Source organism: Polistes fuscatus, unplaced genomic scaffold (genome assembly GCF_010416935.1).
Source record: "Polistes fuscatus isolate 324 unplaced genomic scaffold, CU_Pfus_HIC Scaffold7, whole genome shotgun sequence".
Lineage (NCBI taxonomy): Eukaryota > Metazoa > Arthropoda > Insecta > Hymenoptera > Vespidae > Polistes > Polistes fuscatus.
This window is the reverse complement of record NW_025113151.1, coordinates 6,167,272-6,188,059: the sequence shown is the minus strand read 5'-3', so window position 1 is coordinate 6,188,059 and position 20,788 is coordinate 6,167,272. Positions and strand designations below refer to the sequence as shown.

Genomic DNA, 20,788 nt, shown 5'->3' with positions numbered 1-20,788 from the left:
AGTCAAACGGATAATACATAAAGATACTCGGGACGTGCGGTCAATTAGGTTTGGAGAAAAGGCCATGTTAGTATGAAACAAGAAACACAAACAAACAAACAAACAAACAAAAAAACAGAGAAATTTGCGGTGAGTAAGAAGCACGTTGAACGGCTCGTACCCGTCCTCTTTCCGTTTCTTATCTGCTCGTTTATCCCGTTTATCTGTTGCAATTATCTCTAACAGACGGACAGATAAATGACTTGAGAAAACGGGCACGTGCCGGGTTACGCTAAATAAAAAAGAAAATAGCGAAATGAAGAGAGAAAAAAAGAAAAGAAAAGAAAAGAAAAGAAAAGATAATAGAGAAAAAACAGTGCGTTCGAGAAAATGTCGAAGCAAAATGTTTTCTTTCTTTAATGCTAAAAAATATCATTATGGTTATTAGCTAAATATAATATTTTCTAGGCTCGTCAAAAGCTCGTTTATATTTCATCGGGCGGTCAATACTAAAAGATCCAAAGAAACGATTCGTTAGTTTTTTAAACAGCTCAAGTGCGTCTTCTACTCTCGAGCTTCTTCTCTCGAGTATTTCTATGCGAAAAAGCAGAGAAAAACCAAAAAAAGAACGCTGTTAAAAAATGGGGAACGTGTGTGCGAAGATGACACGCGAATGATGTGCGATATCGAAATTTATCCAAAATAAATCGACGCCGTTTGCTGAGCGACAATTTTATGATACTCTACTATGTGTTTGATTCTCTTCATTTATTTGTTATCTATTAATTGGCACATCGCAATCCAGCCGACGAAACTTTATTTGTCTCCGAAGTAGGTCGCTACTCAACGCACACTCCTTTTCTATTTTTTAAAAAAATATTTGTTCCTTTTTTTCCAAATTAGAATCAGTGACGTGTGTGTGTGTGTGTGTGTGTGTGTAATATTATATAGAAATATTAACATTTCTTGTTTAAACGACGCAGCATTGCATTTTTGTCATTTCTCTCAAATGTATTTTATAGATAAATATTCATAATCATTCGTAAATACAATATGAATTCCGTTATAATTTCAATGCGTGTAATTCTTTGATAGTTTCGCGTTGTAAGATATATATATAGCGAATATGAATTTTGTATATTATTTATTTTTTGTTTATCGGCACGATGACGACGACGACGTTTCTTGAGAGTTACCGACTCATGCGAATGTGAGGGAGAAGGGTCTGGGTTTTGGGTTGAAAGATGGACCGGCTGAAAAAAGATAAGAAAAGCAGTATTACGTTTAAGGAAAGAGGAACGTGTGTTGTAAAGTGAAAGGAAGGTTTTTATGATCGACAATCGTAAAGACAACAAAATTGCGTATATATTCAAATCAGAATTTTTATAAAAAAAAAAAATGATATCAATATAATAGAAAAGGTGTCGCATATTTCGCAATTTCAACGAACGAGAAGAAGACTGTCGACTTAAACAAATTTAATAAAATTCGTTTCAATGATATTCTTTTTTTCGAACACGCGTGTCTACGAATTGCCTACTGTCGGGGGGTGCACCACCAAAGTTAGTTCGAGTATTCCAGCGTTAGATGGCACTAGGAAACGATGATGAACGCGCGCCAGAATATATGCAACGCTTCCTACACAATTGTTTCGTAGAAAAACACTTTCATTTTTTACCAATACTATTATATTAGAATAAATTAATAATAGATTTCTAACTTACACGATATTATCGAATATCTCACGACGTTTATTATTCATTAATTAATTTCTATCGTCCTAGAGCGAATAATAGAAACGAACGGAATGCGAAAAATGAGCGAGAGCAGAGGAAGCTTATGCGATATCGAATAAAATTATCGTCACAGATTACATCTTTTTATAAAATAAAAAGAAAAGAAAAGAAAGACATAGCTTTTAGTAAAAAAAATAGGCCTTCATTCAATTGTTTTATTAAACAGAATGACGTTACAAGAAAATGAAATCTGTTTCAATATTTTAATTCGTCACCGTCGTATGCCATCTTTTCGACGCACAGAAAAAGATACAATTTCGATCATGTTAGATCAAGAAATGATACTAGCGTGAAAGATAGAAAAAGTTTATAGACAAAGATAGATGTAAAGAGAAAGAAAAAGAAAGAAAGAGAATGAAAGAAAGAAAGAGAGAGAGAGAGTGAGAGAGAGAAAGAGAGAGTGAAAAAATGTGAGGAGGTAAGCCAAAGGGGACGCATTAGCCAAAGCTCGAAACTCGGTCAGTCGGATCTAATCTATCGTCGTACCTCTGAAGGGCGAACTTTTTGGCTTTGGCAGTGCAGAGAAGAGACCTATTTGCAACAATCGAAGATATAGTTAGGCCAAGGACAAAAGCGAGCACGTCGCTAGGAGAACGTATGTAAGTATTTGCGAGATTGTTCTTTTTTTTCTCGACCATTTTATTTGGTCAATCAATATTTTTCTTATATCACTTTATTTTTATTCTATAAAAGGATTATTTTTTGATACCAGAGCACGATCTGGGTCGCTAATCGTTCGAGTTTCATCATTCTGACGGCTATCCATCCCGTTATCGTTTGCAAATGGTTGCCATTGTTCAATTTATTTTTTATAAAATGATCAAAAGAATATGAATAATAGCAATATCGATTTTGTTCATTATTTTGAAAATTGATATTAATGATAGTATTGAATTATTTTATCATTCATATTCTTTCGTTCATTCGTTTAGAATTAAATATCGTGTCATCGAAATGAAAAGCTTACCGGTTGCGGTCTGATTCTGCACGCGTGGAAGAATACTGTTTCCCGAATTTGCTATCGGAGGTGATGAAAGATTCGACAAAGTGCTCGATCCACCGAAAGGCTTAGGCCCGATTAGACTATTCGACGTCGGTGTCTGCAAAGAAATAAATCATTGATATTAATTAAGAATTTATTGTTAATTCACGATTACACCTTAGAAAATCTTTCGTTAACAACGATATTATTTACCATACGGAAAGTAGCGGACTTACGTTGAATACAAAATTATTAAAACACGATTATGTCGGAGTCTGGAAAACACTGATCAAAGGGACGACTAGCTTGTTTGTCTTATTTCAAAATAGATTTTCGATCGTGAAAATCCTAATCACATTTTGTATAAATCAAAATAATATATTTCATATACACTATATTGTTAATAATTAAATTTACGTAATAATACACTGACACACAAAAATGGTGTTAATTGGCGTTACTACTACGGCTCGTGCAAAACGATTGGGTAATAATCGAAAGTAATAATTCTTCGTTTTTTCTAATTACAGCCATTAAATAGACGATTCTTCGTTAATAAATCGTTTATAAATAATCCTCTTGAAGTTGATATAAACGGAGAATAAATTTGATAGATCGATTTTTATTTGGACGTCAGACGATACGTGACATTCCTAGAAATCGTATTACAGAAATAAAACGAAATCTATTTAACGTACAATTCTACTTTAATCATTAAATTTGTATTGTTAAACTCTCGATAGAGATATTAACTTTCTAAATAGAATTTTTCTTCTCGACAGGACACAGACGATCACTAACAACGTACCGAGAAAAATGTCGAGCCGCGTTTTAGGGTTCTGCGAGAGAGAAGTCGTTGAGCGTAACTGATCGTTCGAAGATATTACCTGGACTGATCGTAAACCGGGTGGTTCGACGGGCGAACTGCCAACGTGATTGCTGGTGGTGGTGTTGTTGTTGGTGGTGGTAGACGACTGTAATACACAAAACGACACAAATCCGTCACGTGTTTTATCACCACGAAGATTAGATAAACAGAAGGTACGAAGAAGAATAAGTAGAAGAAGTAATAGCAGAAGAAGAAGAAGAAGAAGAAGAAGAAGAAGAAGAAGAAGAAGAAGAAGAATCAAAAGAGACGAGGAGGGACCCACTTGACGATGACTAATTAGTCACGATGAGGCATAACAAATTTTAAGAATGATTGGCACTTGATTCATTCTCGATAAATCGATCTTTCCGTTGTCGCAACAGATCCTAATTTTATTCTATTCTATCGTATTCTTATATAACCAATACGAATCTATAGGAACAATGGAATAATACGCGATCGTTTCTAAACGTTACAAATAATCAAATCTAAAGTAACGGATTATTTCGAACGATTATTTCGCGTATCTCATCTTACTCGTTAAACGATGACGTTAAATCGAGATCGTTTTTTAGCACACTGCGAAATATAAATAAGACCTGACCGCATTACCGACCCGTGCTGTCACACTCGAGCGAGTCACCTTTCGCAAATTTAAGATTAAATTACGGAGATTTATCGATACGTTCTCCTCGACTCGAAACTCATTTTTATTCTATCCTAAAATTGAATAAACTCGCTAGAAAGTTCGGTGCAATAAGGGTGGGGGGAAGAAAAGAAGAAGGAAAGGTCCTCGTCGTTCGTTAAAACGAAAGATAGTCCAGTTCGTTGGAAAAAGGGTTGATCTTTGAACGATCGAAAAAAAATAAACAAATTATTATAATATTAAAATATAAAGCGAAATCATTTCTAATCTCAAAATCATTTTAGAGAGAGAGAGAGAGAGAGAAAGCTCGTAACTTTGACTAGTTTCGTTGCGTAATACGCGTCTTGTTTTTACGTAACAGACACGCAACTACTACGATCGACCGATTTTGATTTTATTACCATGCACTTACGGTTTCGAATCTTGTTTTTTTTTTTTTTTTCATTCAATTCACCTTTAAATACAATTCATATCGAGTCGATTATCATTGAATCGATGTACGCGCGTCACTTCCGCCTAAGTCGTAACGATTGATCTTTCGTTACAGCTTAACTTTCACTTTGACGAAGGATGTGACTCTTGTTTCGACGTAATAGGGAAATGAAAAATTGACTGGACCGTGTTTTTGTTTTTTTTTTTTGGTTTTTTTTTGGGGACGAGGACGAACAATCTCCTTCCTGACAGATTGTTATCAACGAGACGAAAGATAACGCGTGCGAGAATACGTGCACAAAATATGATCAGAAAATATTAATAGTATAGAACGAGTGATTAATTAAATCGAGTCCGAATAAAATCAGAGCACACTGCCAACCTCCGTGCCACCTGTCTGGATGGTGATAGTGCTCGTAAACGTTTTCGATTCCCCATTGCACTCTCCATTCCTGATGCAGCCATTCCTGTTCACCGGCGTTCCTCTTGATTGACGATCGTAACCATAATCTGGACTAGTACGGCCGCAATTCTGGAAAAGCGTTTAGTGCCAAGCAACAAAAACAAAAACAAAAACAAAAAAAAAGAAGAACACACGATTTTTGTTAGGGTATATCTTTCGAAAATATTCTTTCTGTATGATTGATTTCTTTCAGATGTGTTCGATAAATAATCTCGCGTGATCACTCGCAGTGCGTAAAGCGACTCTCGATGCAAAGTAGTTGCGTTATATAAGCGATAAATAAATAAATAAATAAATAAATAAATAAATAAATAAGTAAATAAATAAATAAAATGAAATATGAAATATGAAATGAAATGAAATGAAATAAAATAAAATAGAATAAATATAAAACATATAAGAATCTTCTCTCATGCAAGTTGGAAATAAACCAAGGTGGTTAATACTTACGGTGAACGGCAACGGTGAAGATCCGTGATTGCTTAGCGGTGGCGATAAAGGTGTGCCAACGTTCGAAAGCGCAGCAGAAATCGTGCTGGCTGGTGCTTTGCTGCCTCTGAAATCAATGCCCCGAATGATTTATTAGCATGCTTGATTATGTTCTATCCCACACGTTATATCCAAAATAGATTTTATACGTCTTGTCAAATGATTTTTTTTATCTATTTATTTATTTATATTTTTTTTTATTATTCAATATCCAAAGAAAAACGATTAGAAAATGTGTAATTTTAGATCTACCCACTGGTCGATAGAGATCAATAGATTTTCTAAATGATACATAAATTAAATGGAATTAACTTACGGTGGCATAGTGACTGGTATAACACCGGGAGGTGCATTTTGTCTGGCTACCAATTTGGCGTGAATATCGCAATACAATTTATTGTTGATATTGTAGTAACCAACGTTCTTCAATGAAGTACCACACGTTGAACATTTGAAGCATTCCACGTGAAGATTTTTTTCCTTGATTCTAACGAAGACACCTCTACGAGAAAAGAAATACGATTAACTTTGTATTCCAAATCTATTCTATTTTGCGTACACATTGTGTTTTAAAGGTTGATTTAATTTATTAAGAGAAAAAGCTTTTTCTTTTTTTATTTTTTTTTTTGGCATTAGAAGAAGATCAACTTGAAACAATGATGAGAATATTTAAATTATTCATTGGACAGACGCTAAGAAGCAAATTGGTTTTTTTTTTTTTTTAAATCGGACATGCCACGATTTTTCATTTTTCTTTTGATTTTTCGTTTGGTTCTCTTTTTTTTTTTGGTTGTTTTATTTTGTAAATTTTATTATCTTTTTTTTAGAATATTGAAAAAGCACGGAGAGAGGAGCACGACACCTCGACGAAGGAGGCCGGGACATATTACATTCGAAAAGAATTTATTCAAACGTAATGAAAGTATGATGAATTCATGATTTATGTTAACGACTGTAGCTGACTTCAACGATCGTTGATAGCAAAAAAAGATTCTGTTTGTTCTTTCATCGCCATTTGTAATTGAAACAAAACAAGGCTTAAAACTGCTACGTGATTTCCAATTACCTGAACACCAAATTGTAATAATGTGTTCTTTAAAGACAACGACAAAAATATATCGAGGAAAGAAAGATAGGGGGAGAGAGAGAGAGAGAGAGAAAGAGAGAGAAAGATAATGAAGAAATTCACGATCTGTCGAAAAATTGTTGAAAAAATAATAAAAATACGAACGGCAACGCATTGCTTGCTTCACAAAAAGCACAAAAAAAAAATTTGATAATATAAACACAAAAAAATAATTTATACAGTCACAAAAAACAATGTTCACAACATCAAAAGCGAAACTCTTCTTCTATCGTACGATTTTGTCTCTTGGAAGAGAATAGATGATGAATAGAAGAGTAGAAAAAAGACGATGAGAGTGATGGAGCAACAGATAAATAAATTAAGTGAAATAAATAGAAAGACAAAAAAAGAAAATAAGAGAGAGAGAGAGAGAAAGAGAGATAGCAAGAAAGAGAGAATAATAAAATGGAGCTTGGCGTATGAAGAAAAGCTTGAACAAAGTATTTTCGTGTGTTCGCTTGAAAAAAATTCGGAGAAAATTCAAGCATCAAGCTCGGATGATGACGAATGTTCGAGATGCTAGAAATGAATAGTTGTTTGGCACATTGACCGATGGAATTGATCTTCGTTCTTTTTGAAGAAGCGATGTTGACGAAGAGGCAAAAGTGAAGAAAAGTATAGTTGATGTGCTTCGATTCATCAAGCATATATATAATACCTGATCCGATATAACGCTCGACAGACGAAATACAAAGTTAGGTTTTGTTCGTTAAAAAGCGACGAATATTTGTTGGTTTTATTTGTTTGCTTGTTTTTTTGTTTTTTTTTTTTTTTATACGAATCGAAGCACTTAGAGACAAGGATATTATAAAATACCAGCGTACGTACGACAATCGAGCAATTCAAATGGACAACATTTTCGATGTCTCTTCGACGGGCAAGAGAAACGAGATTCTTTTTATATACACACTTATACGCACACATATTTAAAATTAATAATATTATAATTAGAAGAAGAACCTATGTTACAAGTCTGCAGTATGCAACATATGAACTCGAATAAATCTATTCAATAATATTTTGTTGATTAACGATAATTGGGTATACAGTGTTCGAAAAAAGTGTGTACTTTGTTTTTGTTAAGATAAGCTCGTTAATCTTTTGGGCCCGTAGAAATGGACACCAATCGGTCCGTCGTCCGTCGATCGTGCAAGAAAAGGGCTACAGATAATTTTGTTCGTTCTTTTCGTAAATAGTTACACGATCACTCGGTCGCAGTTGTTGCAACGGACGAGCGACTGGTCTCGACGTTGTTGATCCTCGTTGTTTGATATTCGTGGATATTCATGGCTATTCGGGGTTGTGGCTCCGCCACCGCCACCGCCACCAAGGGCGTGAAACAGAGGCGTGGGTGATTTGGGCGAGGTGGCCCTTCCGCCAATCGCGTGGCTCACCGACGAGTAAAACTCTGTCCTCGAAGATACTACGACATGGAATTAGAGAAAACAAAAAAAGGCCGTCACTAACTCCAACTAAATGATATCTGATGATGATCTATTTCATCGCCTTTTTTCACATCCGATCTTCTCCTATACGCATTTTCTGTATTTTCTTGCAATATTTATCAAGTGTATGAGTAAATTATGATACTGTACCGATAATTATGACGGTAGACTGAGTAAAGAAAAAAAAAATGTGCAAAAATGAATAAGTCTACCGTCGTAATTATCAAAGCGAATGCAAATCGGTGCATGTGTGTAAATGTGTCCTTTGTGGATCGAACCGAGTAGAAGAACTCGAGTATCTGATATTTTTTCCTATGAAGAAAAAGAAAGAAAGAAAGAAAGAAAAAACGGCCTCCTCCTCTTAATCAGACATTGCGTTCGTCATCGCTCCTTTCTCGTCCATAAAGATGATCATTGTCTTCTGTAAAGAGAGACTGTTTTGCTCTCGAAAGGGGGGAGGGCCCTGAGAAAGAGAGAGGAGAGTCGGACCCTCGGACCTTGCGTAGAACTTACACGATGAGCCTCTCGCACTCGGCACAGATGTTCTGTCCTGGTGGAAGGCTCGATTGGGGCGTCGACGGAGGCTGAGTTTTCGTTTCCGGCGCCGACACTGGCCTCAGTCCAGCCAAGGCAGGCGACGATGGCGTTATCACGCCGCTCGTACCAGTTGGTTCCGCTATTTTTCAAACAAGTTATCGTTTCCGCATGCACAGACACATTCGATCATGTCATCGATTTTTTCTCATTTTTCCCCCTCCCATTTTTCATACAAGTTTTTTCTTCGACAACAAAAAATACAACAAAAATCCTCTGGAGACCGAGATTTTGTCTTTCGTTCTCCAGTGATCTTTTTTTTCTTGCCAGCAATTTTATGTGTTCATATACACACACGCGTATAATACGATATTAAAGCGAACAGATAAAAAAAGTTATGAACATTTTAGATAGATTTCGATCGATAATAATAATAATAATAATGATAATAATAATTATTATAATCGGCTAACCTGGCTCCGGTGTTTTCGGTTCTTTATCAGCTTCCTGTACCATCTTAAATACCTCGCTGTTTTCCGCATTGTAATTTTTCTCGTTCTTTTTGAAATTAACCCTGCAAACGTCGAGGAAATTACAAATGGATGCGATAGTAAGAAGTAAAAAAAGTAACCGATGATTTCGTTAAAAAGAAGGAACTTTTTTTTTCTATTTTACCCAAGGACACCACCGGCGAGAACCTCGGCCTGTGCTGATAGAGTCTCAGCAATGGTCTCTTCGCTGTAAATTCCTACCGGACTGTTGTACTGTTTGTTTACGATAGATTTTATTGGACCCTCGCTCGTACCGTTCAGCTGGAATGCAAAATAGACAATAATAATTTGTAGACTCTTGTATTAAACTTGCCGATCATTTCAAATCTTGTTCATTTTGTTTTATCTATCTTGCGATAGAACGCGAAAACTAAGTTCATTATTATTATTATTATTATTACGATTACTTATATAAATCAAGTTCCATGTATACATACGAATGGCTTAGGACTGAAATTATGTCCACTTCCGATAAGTGGTGCATCCTGTTTCTTTGCAGCCAGAGACGTCTTCGTGACCGGGGTAATGTTACCAGCTGATACAGCAGGCGTCGGTGATGGAAGCGTAGACGATACCGGCGTCACGCTTGGTTTCCAAGTACTGCCGCCTCTACGTGAAACGATTAACGCCGCTTCAAAAATTTTCATCCGACGTACATACAAAGAACGGGACAAAGAAACGAGAGAAGAACAAAGATAGTCACTCGTCCGTTCTTCTCCTTCATCTTTTTCTTTTTCTTCTTCTTCTTCTTACCTCTGCACGGTTATCTCGAAATTGTTCCCAGCTCTGACGATGACATCCTGAGCGTCCTTGTGCCTCAGATTGTACATTTCCGTGCTGTTGACCTTAATGACGGCATCTCCGGCTCTGAGACCCGCTGCTTCGGCCGGTGACCCGCCATTGACCTGCAACGCAATTCAATTTCTTAAACATATTTTTTGTGTCTTGACAAAAAAGAAAAAAATTAGAAAGAAGAAAGAAACCAGTGTCGGACAATTTTTCTTATCTTCCGATCAGTGACACAGCGAAGGAAAGAAGGTTCTTAGTAATTTGATCGTTTCAATATGAAATAGTAAATAAATTGAATATTCGCGAGGGTTAACGATCCCTCCTTTAATTTAAAAAAGAAATCCCGGGAAGGATCGAGGTGCGGATACGTCGCAACGACGACAACGACGACGACAACGACGACGACGACGACGACGACGACGACGTTGGTTTGCTCCGCGTCTATTTTTACGTGCCCACGCCGACGTAAGTCTTCTTTTTCTTTCCTCCTCCTCCACCACCACCACCACCACTTCTTCTTCTTCCTCTTCTTCTCTCTTCCTTCTTACCCTTCTCCTTCGTCGTCATTTCGTCTTCTTACTCCAGACTTCCAGCCACTATATTTAAGTGCACGCGCGTCATTACGCTTCGCATCTCGGACACTGTGCGTCCATTCACGTGAAGAGAACAGCAGGAGTAACGAGGATGGAAATCAAGAGAAAGATCGAGAAGAAAACGACGAAAAAATCTCTCTCTCTCTCTCTTTCTTTCTTTTTCTTTTTGAGATCATTGACTTCGAGTTCGAGTTCGAGTTCGACTTAATAGACACGATGCTTAGAATTCCTAAGCAAACGAGCGTCTAACCTCGAATAAATTAATTTACTTTATTGCATACACACTCGACTTTCTCTCTCTCTCTCTCTCTCTTTCTCTCTTTTTCTAACTCGTGGAAGTTTCTCAATTAATTTTCTCTTTGCTTGTGATCTCTTTCCGATCTTATCCTAAGTAACCTTTTAACGATCTCGCGATCGATCATTTTAATTCATTCGTTCTTGAAGATTTTTGTTCATTTAAACCGATAGCTATTAATTGATACTCGATAAATGCAAGATAGCTCTTAGTGTGCTTAGCGTGAACGCTATTCAATATTATTTACGGAAGTCGTAGAAATTGATTATGAAAATGACAAAAGATGTATGCGAGTTACGCGTAAGTTTAATCGACACTTCTCGATCTTAGGAAAGGCGCGAGAATGATGCATTGGACCGGGACGAAAATGATGAACGGTTTTCTGTAATTCCATTCGCTGCCAATCCTATCGTGTACAATTATAAATGCGATAATAAGACTTCGAACTATTGCCGAGCGTAAAAGTCTATTTATAAGGAATGACTAACTATTAATTAACCGATTTTCGACATGAATTATTAATAACCGCGATTGGGAAGGGGAGATATATCGGTAACGGTTGATTTATATTTAGAATGTCTCGAAATACTGGCACGATCTGATTTCATTTGAACAATAAGTAAAATGAAAGAAGAGTATAAGAAGCTAGTATTTCTACACGAGTGTTTCTTTCTCGAAGAATAGGTAGGTAATTGATTAAAACATGTGGCATAAGAACGAGGATGGATGAAACATAAATATAAGACGACGAATATTATTCAAAGTTCAGTTAACAAATGTGTTATATCTATTTTACTCGACATCACCCCGACAACGGGTTGTTCGGTTGGTATAGAAAATAATGAATGTTTCTCTATCCAATAGCAGAGAAGAGAATCGAAAGCGTTTCTCGCGAAGCCCGCCTTTTCTATAAATACGAGTCTAATTTATCGACGTTATTTTTATTGCAATTCCAAGACGAATCCACCACGCGCTTTGGTCCAGCCGATGTAAAACAGAAAGACCTTCGAAGCTGTTGCTGCCGTAGCCGTTGCCGTTGCCACTGCTCTTGCAAGATAGACTCGATATTTTTTTATGTTCGTCGCGACGAAGGAACGCGGAATGTATGTAGGTCGATTCGTACCAGCCGAAGAAAGGAGAGAAAGAGATAGGCCTCTCCTAAACTCGATCATTTTTCGAGTACCCCGAGCACAAACCCGATAACAAACGATTACGTGCGATCTTATGCGTCATGCATTCGATTCCTTCCTGCCTAGTGTTCTCTGTTCACAAACCGTGAAACATAAAAAGAAAATAAATTTTTCTACATCCTCGAACATTCCCGTTCGTTATTTCATTCATGAAAAATGAATGATTCTTTACGGAAACTATTATTATTATTATTATTATTATTATTATTATTATTATTATTATTATTTATAATATCTCTATTCTTAATCTCTCGAAGCCAAAAATTGGAACGGCGAATCGGTTGTTGTTTAGTTTCGCTGATGATACTTACTTACTTACACGTATTCCTGTAAATAGAATCACGAAATTGCGTCATTGGTGTCACAGCGCGATATTGTACGAGATTTGCCAAAACTTATATGCATCGTTCTTACGTATTAATGATATCTTTTCTTTTTTATTCCCATCGTTTATTTTTTACGTACGCAATTGCGTACTTTTGTTTATCGAAAAGAAACGAGAAAAAAGGAAAAAGAATTATTCCATTTCTCCTCTCTTTCTTTCTCATATTCAATACCTCGTCTTACACATTCGTGCGATTTCACAGTCAAGTCGTAAGATTCATTTCGAAGTGGGTAGGTACGTCGATTATATTCTCGTCGTCGGTTTGCTCACTTCGTGTCGCATTAACCGATCGACTTGAGCCAATTTGTGTACAATGTATGGGATGGCATAAGAGATTATGCGTGGCTCCGTGTCGTTCTTCTCCCTCCTGTATTCAATGCGACAATGTTAAAAGAGAAATTTTATCCATCGGGAGGAGAGGGGAGAGGGGAAACAGCTTGACGTCTCTCTTCGTTCGGGGTCATCGACACGAGACACGATTTTTTTAAGGGACGATAGGTAACTACGTAGATGTAGTCCAAAGTGTCGACGAACTGTAGAAATGACTACGATGATGAGAGGACTGTGTCGAAGTGTTGTTCATAGGTCCTAAAGAAAGTAGTAGACGTAGGACGTTGCGCGTAAGTCAGGGTTAAACCTGCTGGTAGGCACCGTGAAAGTCTCTCTCTAAAAATATGCTTGGACCGGTCTAAAAATAGAACTCGAATACGTATGCCGGATATACGAACATACATGTGTGTGTGTGTGTGTGTGCGTGAACGAGAGGATAAGAGAGCAAAAGAATGCATCACGAGAGAACGAACGCGCCACGTGTATCGAAAGTAGATATCATTTGTCACGAATTACGTGAACAAATTTTCTTCGATCAATACAACTCCGCTATATTATAACTCATTGATCTAAACCTCGAAGTTCATAGTGTTCGAGAAAGTAAAATCTAAAACGAGGAAAGTAATTAGAATTAGAGAAATAGGTTGGTAAAACGTCGCAGCGGAGCAGAGCAGAGCAAAGCTTGTGGATGCAACGGGTGGATGCACTTGAGTGCAGTCAAACCGAGAGAAGGAAAGAATTCACCAAGGTGTACGAGGTACGCATTCCAATGGGCGGGTTATCAGAGACGGATCCATCCCACCTTCCATGCTGGAATGCATCTCTGTCCTTTTTTCTCTATCTCTTTCTTCGAGGCCTTAAGGTCCGTTCATACGCGCGCTACTCTCAAAAACACTCGGACGTTGCTGCTGCTGCTAACGTGCATGCACCACGCATGCATCCCATCCGCATACGACGCACATGTAATCTCCCTGGCGAGTTTATGAAAAAAAAGTGAAAGCGTTTTTACGATCGCCACGATGGGAGATGTGGAAATCCGTGTGACCGTAACGCTAATTACGCGCTTTCGATATTTCTTTAATGTTAGCCCCGTTTTTTTTTCCTCGCCATTCGAAGAAATTATTAATTAGAAAGAGAAAGAGAGAGAGAGAGAAATATAAAAAAAGCCGATTTCGATCTCGTTTGCATTGAACCGAGCTAAGATCCTCGAGGCATCGACGAAAAATGTAAATGTCGTTTTCTCACAGCGAATGAAATTCTGTCCTTAAGTTAATTTACAGTCGGAGAGAATTTTACGATGATTTGTAGAGCAGAACGGAATCTGACACTAATGAGAGTGCTGCAAGGGAGGCCCTCGTATTCGTTTTGCTGGCGTTTCCAACAGCCAAGGACTCATTAATATTTTCAAAGTCATTATTAAAAGGTACTTAAGATAGAGTCGTTCTTCGACGTTTCATATAACCGAGGACAAGAACAACCATTTTTTATTTCCGATAAGATACGTTCGATCGCTTTTAAAGATCCGACTTTGTGTGTTACGTACGTAAACGGGAGTAGTATTCTATTTGTAAGAATTACAGGAAGTTATAGAATGTTATCTTAATCTTGTTTAGCTGTAAAATCAAAGTCGAACGTATCAAGATGGACTTCCTGTTTTAGTGAAAATTCTAATGGCTAGCACAGCCTCGACGTGATCTCCGAGACAGAAGAAGAAATAGACAATGACGTCAGGTCAAAATTATCGGTCTACGTCTGACCAAGTCTTATCTTTTCAAACAAACCGCACACCGTTCGTTCGTTCGTTCGTTCGTACGTTCGTTCGTGCCACGGACTACAATAATATACACGTTCGAGTATCTACCTATGTATTTTATCCTTCTTAAATACATATACGTGCTCTACCACAAATACACCATGGAAGAATCGCTTTACATGGGACTGCATTGAACACATCGATGATGTTGCTACGAAAGAATGTTTTCAATGCTACTTTCAAAAATCAACCTTATTTTTACTTGGCCACAATTGTGAAATTATTACAAGAAATTTACTCTCGTTTCTTTCCCCATGATTTCTTTCTTATTCTTTTTTCTCCTTTTTTCTTTTTTTTTTTCCTTTTTTTCTTTTTTTTCTTTTTCAACAAGAAAATCAGCGTAATTCGGGTTTCTCTACCGATTGGAATGTCGATACGATATTGTGCGCTCTCGTAAAAGCACGCGCTTGAATTTCTTCGTGCATGTAATTACGTACACGTATGTAATACATATATCAACGGTACATAAGTTGGTTGTTCGTTCCCACCATCAACGGATGAAGAGATGAAAGAATTCCGAAATATTTACACTCCGACAATGAGTTAACAAAACGTAATTTACCTATCGTTAAGTGCTCCTTTTCTTAACAAAGAATATTATTTGTCTTTTTCCCTTTTCATAGAAAAATCAATGGAAATAATACGACGAAGGATCGTTAGAAAATTAGAACAAACGAGATTTAGAGACTCGAGAATTGATTAAATACGTCTGTCTGTTCGTTGTTTCGCTAGCTTAAATTTTAACTACATTCCGTTGCTATACTTTTCAAAGCGTCTCGTTATTCTGATCTAATCGCGACAACGTAATAGTGATCCAACTCTCGGCAAACAAACGAGACAGAAGAACGATACCTGCTCCCTCGTCTTTTGGCAAATTTCCCACAAATCTTTCTCTCTCACTCTCACACTCACTCTCTAATTCTCCCTTTATTTTTCTCTCTTTTCTTCAACTCCCTCTCTCATTCCCGAAATCGAATCGGCATTTACGACGGGCGCTCCTAAATCCTATCCTCGTAAACGAGATAAAATTTCACCGACGAATCGTTCTAATTTTTGTTTTTTCTTTTCTTTTCTTTTCTTTTTTCTTTTTTGTTGTTTTTTTTATCGATCTCGATATATCTCCCGGGCTGTGTTTCGTCGAAGACAGCTTTATATTTAAAAAAGAAATAAAAAAAAAATAAAAAAGGAAAATAAAATCGAGAAATAAAAGATCCCGGAAGAAAATAATAGGGGCTAAATTGTCGCGCGTGTCTCGCTACGAAAAAAATAAATTTAAAAAAGAATAAATTGGTAGAAGAGAATTTTACTCGGATACGATGCGTGTAAGCTTGTATCTCGCGTAGATAAGAGAAAATAAAGAAGGCGGACGGGTGGGTGGGTGTATGATTGGTCGGTTGGTTGGTAAGATCGGGAAAAAGTCGAGGAGACTTTAGAAGACACGCGGTGAGAAATAAAAGCGATATTTTTATATCCACGAGAGAGCTAAGCTCGGTGGCGTCCGGCAGCGGGCCTCGGCCTCTATTAATATCCACACGGAGACCGGGCTTCCTCTCAGCCTCCACGACCTCGTCCTCTCACTCTCGCACTTTGCCGCTAGCTAAGGGAGAGAGAGAAAGATCGAACTACTAAAACTCAAAAAATGAAGAACAAATTATCCCGAGATTGAATATAAATCTTTTGGGAAAACGTTTGAGACGAAATTGTCCCCCCCCCCCCAACAATATTTGTCTCAAATATTTTCTCGTTACGTGCAATTCAACGAACCGCACTCAAAATTACAAAATTCCTTACAACAGTTTTTTAAGAAATTGAACAAAAAAAATGATTGTCGAGTTATTACTTTGATTACTGAAGTAATTGTACGATAATAGATCGTACGAATCATCGACCGTAATATGCGTATGTGTGTGTGTGTGCATGCTTATCGAAGTTATCGTACCTAATCGATAAAAGAAAAAATGAGTAATAAAATGAATGAAATGGAAGAAATTGGTTGCGATAAGATGTAGTTTAGATACTTAGGATAAAAGTTGAACTAATCGATGATACAAATGATTCACTAAACATCTTGATCGACTCATGCATTTTCGTACCGTGTGCAGAACGGGCAGCCTCTCGTAATCCTCGACGTATTACGCGCAACGTTTTGCCTCTCCAGGAGGTTCGAGCCAAAACACCCACGTTTTACAAACTTCTCCCTCCCTCCCTCCCTCCCTCTCTCTTTCTCTCTCTCTCTTATTTTCTCATTTTCCGCTTCTCTCATTTTTTTACTTCTTCCTTCTTTCTCTCTGTGCATAGAAGAGATTTTTCAACGCTCTAAACCAAATATCACCTGACCCGTGACAGCCGCCAAGTTTCCGATTCACGGTCGAATATTTCTTTCTTCTATTAAAACGTCACCCGACCGACACGCGAAATATGTTCCTCGAAAAGCTACCAAAACATTTCTAACACCCCTCTTCCCCCCCCTCTCCTCTCCGTCGTCGTAATTAGCGTGGACAAAAATCAGACGACGTTTTTTTTTCTTTTAAGACTAGCGGAAATTAACAACAATTTTTTGTTAAACAAAATTTAAAATAATGTCGAACAATAAAATAAATATTATATAACGCGAGGAAGTTAATTTGAAAATAAGCTTATAGATTTTCAAAGATTATTCCACGTTGGTTCTTGCTTTACTAGGCTAAACTAGTAAAAACCATCTGCTCGTTCCTTTGATTTTCTACGATTTCCACAAATAACGAGAAACCATTGGAGCCGGCTTCGGTTTCTCGATAGCCCGTTGACATTCTCGTGGAAACTTGAATTTGCTCGCCGAACGAAACATTTATTCGATGCTATATGCAGGAATGACAAGCGGATTCCATGATGTCTTAGAAAGAAAGAAAGAAAGAAAGAAAGAAGAAAGAAAGAGAGAAAGAGAGAGAGAGAGAAGAGAGAGAAAAAGAGAGACGAGAAATCCGAGTACGATCCGAAATAAACTCACGCTCACGTCTAGAAACGTGTCTTTCTTCTCTTCCTTTTGTATCGATGAGCGAATCGACGCAAATGTGCGTACCCGGGGCATCTTTCTATCTTCCGCTGATATTTCTTCGAGTTTGTTTCCTTTCTCAATGAACAACAACGAAAAATAATCAAATAAAATATACTTGCGAATGCAAGACGAATAATTTATTACAAATTAATATAATAATAGAAAAAGTAAGGATGAAAATGTTCATACAAAAATGAGATACCGAGGATAAAAATAATATTAAACGGAATGAAACATTTCTAATAATAAGACACGCGTATGCAAGAACGCCGGTTTTCATGGGTGTCCGAACTGTGCTGTAACACAGTTTTAATCAATTAATTTTTGGTCTCGATTATTATATAAATTGATAAACAAGTTTAGAAACTTTCAGGGATTCTGCAAAATATTGAAGAAGAAGGAGTCTCTGTCTGTCCGTGAATCATTTTAAAAGTTTCGCACGTATTCTCGTGTAAACGCTTTGAAAGAGATGAAAGATGTTTCCAAGGAAAAGCAATTCTTAGAATTATTCGTCTTAGGTAGAACGAAAATATCATTTCCATTGGAATCGAGAAGATTCGAGCACCTTTTTAAGGATATTTCTTTTCGCGAAAGAAAAGAATAATGCAATGTTAACTAGAGTGAGTAATATAAACTCGATATTTGCGTTAAACCACCCACGTGTTGGCAACTTACCAGCTGTTACCACATTCGTGTATTAACCTTTATCGGAAGGAACTCTCGTTTCCAGATTAGAATTCCTTCGCGTTTACTCCGATCCTCTTTTCGTACGAGATCGTAAGATGAACAGAATTCAACGTTGTTATCTTATCTGAAATTTTGTGATTTTCTTCGGTTAAAAGAATCTATCTTGGCACGAGCAGGAAGGAAACGCGTAGCTTGTGTTTCTCTCGAACGATTTGAGTATTTAGACTTGGCGCCATTTCTTACTCACACGCTCTCTTTCTCTTTCCTCATCATTGCGTAATTTTGATCCGAGAGACACGAAAGCTGTGTAATGTCAAGTGCGCTCCTCTCGTGAACGAAATTCTTCCTGGTCTTTGATCATTCTTCGAAAGAGTAGTGAATGTCTTTGATAATAAAACTAAACGTAAGATAATTTTGTTATCAAATTTACGTGGAATATTAGGCACGTCGTCGTCATCGTCGTCGTCAGGCCACAACCCAACGGAAATATCTTATAGTTTTGTTTTTCCAAACGTAAATTAAAAACCGTAATGTTAGAAGCAACGTTATCAAATGAACGAGTCCGTAATCGAACGATAGGATTCCTAACGAGTTCCTTTCCTCGACGCGATAATGTTTATTCCAAGCATGTGTGCATCGTCCCCAAACGAAATATCGCATAACACGCAAAGAGAGAGAGAGAGAGAGAGAGAGAGAGAGAGCGCCCACGTTACGCCAACTGCATCGCGCCTAGCGTAATCGCGGAAACTTGCATAGCAGTTTGTGGACGAATGAAATGACTACGAATTTTCTTCATTAGAATTTTTTTTACTTCGCTAGTTGTAGTTCGAACGAACGTGACTTTTTCTTTTTCTTGACTCTTTGCGAGGAAAAAGAAAAAAGAAGGAAAAAAACGAATAACTGATTAACTAAATATTACGATAAAAAAGGAAAGATAAATTTCCTCTCTCTCTCTCTCTCTCTCTCTTTCCTTTTCAAGATCTTATCTACTCTAGCTTCGCTACTTCGTTCGCATCTGTTCATATATTTACTCAATTCTAAAACATAAGTTCATTTATGATCGTAGATTTATTAAAACTAAAAAGCAAGGCCGGTTAGTTTTCCGGCTGATCTTTTTTTTTCTTTTTTTTTTTTACCGCGAAATCGCGATTAGCGTCGTTAACTTAAACGCTCTTTGTTTATCGCTTCCCCTTGGCCTTGGATTATTATTAACGACCGTACGTAACTTCTGCATTTCGCTAACGATAAGTTTAAAAAAAAAAGAGTTTGAAAAGAAAAAAAAGAAAAAAAACAGAGAAGACTACTGGCGAGTAGTCGGCAAATAAATTTAATTTGAAAACTGGATCAGAGAATTCATCCGGTATATTACACGCATAGATTCATACAGTATACGAGGAGCATAAGTATTGTATATCTATTGATAATTCGCAAGCAGCATCCGTTTTAGAATCTACTAGATGTATTAGACGAATACTCGTAAACTTCCTTCGCTTGTCAGAGATAAATGTCAAAAGGCGTCTATTAGAACTTCATCTTGGACACGAAACTAGTTCTCTCGGATCGGACACGTGATGATATTATACAGAGATTGAAATGAGAAAACGTATGCATTTTACAAATCATTATTATGCCATCTTCTTTCTCTTTCTCTTATGATTACGTAGAATAGAATTTGCTAATAGAAATTGAAAAATGTTTTTACCTCGCTAAATTGTTTCGATTTAAGAAACGATTATATTTACTTCCTTAAAGAAAAATTACATCTAAATAAGAAAGAGATAGATAGATAGAAAGGAAGATAAGTAGATAAATAGATAAAATCGCACGAAGCTGAGATTCGTCGTCGTCGTCGTCGTCGTCGTCGTCGTCGTCGTCGAGCGGGGCTTGCGAACCCGGCTTGCGAGTTTCGCAAAGGCACCTTCTAGAAATAGAACGCCCAAATAATTTGCCTCGGATTACCAGCGACGCGCCGGTTCCCCTTGCCCTCCCTTCCTCGACACCCTTCCACCATCTCACCCTTACGTTTCCTTACTTTGACGGTAAGTAACTCCGACTTTTAACTTTACTTCCGTCTCATTTTCCAAACATTTCATATTATATTCTTTATAATCGATTATATTTGAATAACATATTATGGTACGTGAATTCGTTAAGAAAAAAAAATATTAACCGGTTGGTCGTTAGTTAAGAATCGTAAAGATAAATATCGTTGAACTATTTATTATCTTATATTCTTATTAATCGATTAGCATGTGTACGAGTTTACGAATCAAATAAAAGAAAGACAACTCTTCGCAAAGAGTAATATTCTTCTTCTTCTTCTTCTTCTTCTTCTTCTTCTTTGAGAGAGAGAGTGGGTGT

General features: G+C 37.1%; 1 protein-coding gene across 1 annotated transcript in view; it reads right to left on the bottom strand.

The window, feature by feature from the left end:
* Positions 1-20,788, bottom strand: part of LOC122524269 (PDZ and LIM domain protein Zasp-like) — a 29,726-nt gene that overhangs the window by 7,321 nt on the left and 1,617 nt on the right. The window contains exons 2-13 of the mRNA XM_043646417.1: positions 10,065-10,216; positions 9,749-9,920; positions 9,436-9,572; positions 9,234-9,334; positions 8,740-8,902; positions 5,972-6,157; positions 5,617-5,722; positions 5,086-5,235; positions 3,645-3,731; positions 2,743-2,875; positions 2,262-2,306; positions 1,186-1,232 (exon numbers count right to left, since the gene is read on the bottom strand). Of these exons, the coding sequence (XP_043502352.1) occupies positions 1,186-1,232; positions 2,262-2,306; positions 2,743-2,875; positions 3,645-3,731; positions 5,086-5,235; positions 5,617-5,722; positions 5,972-6,157; positions 8,740-8,902; positions 9,234-9,334; positions 9,436-9,572; positions 9,749-9,920; positions 10,065-10,216 (1,479 nt within the window). The remainder of the gene's footprint in view (positions 1-1,185; positions 1,233-2,261; positions 2,307-2,742; positions 2,876-3,644; positions 3,732-5,085; positions 5,236-5,616; positions 5,723-5,971; positions 6,158-8,739; positions 8,903-9,233; positions 9,335-9,435; positions 9,573-9,748; positions 9,921-10,064; positions 10,217-20,788) is intronic.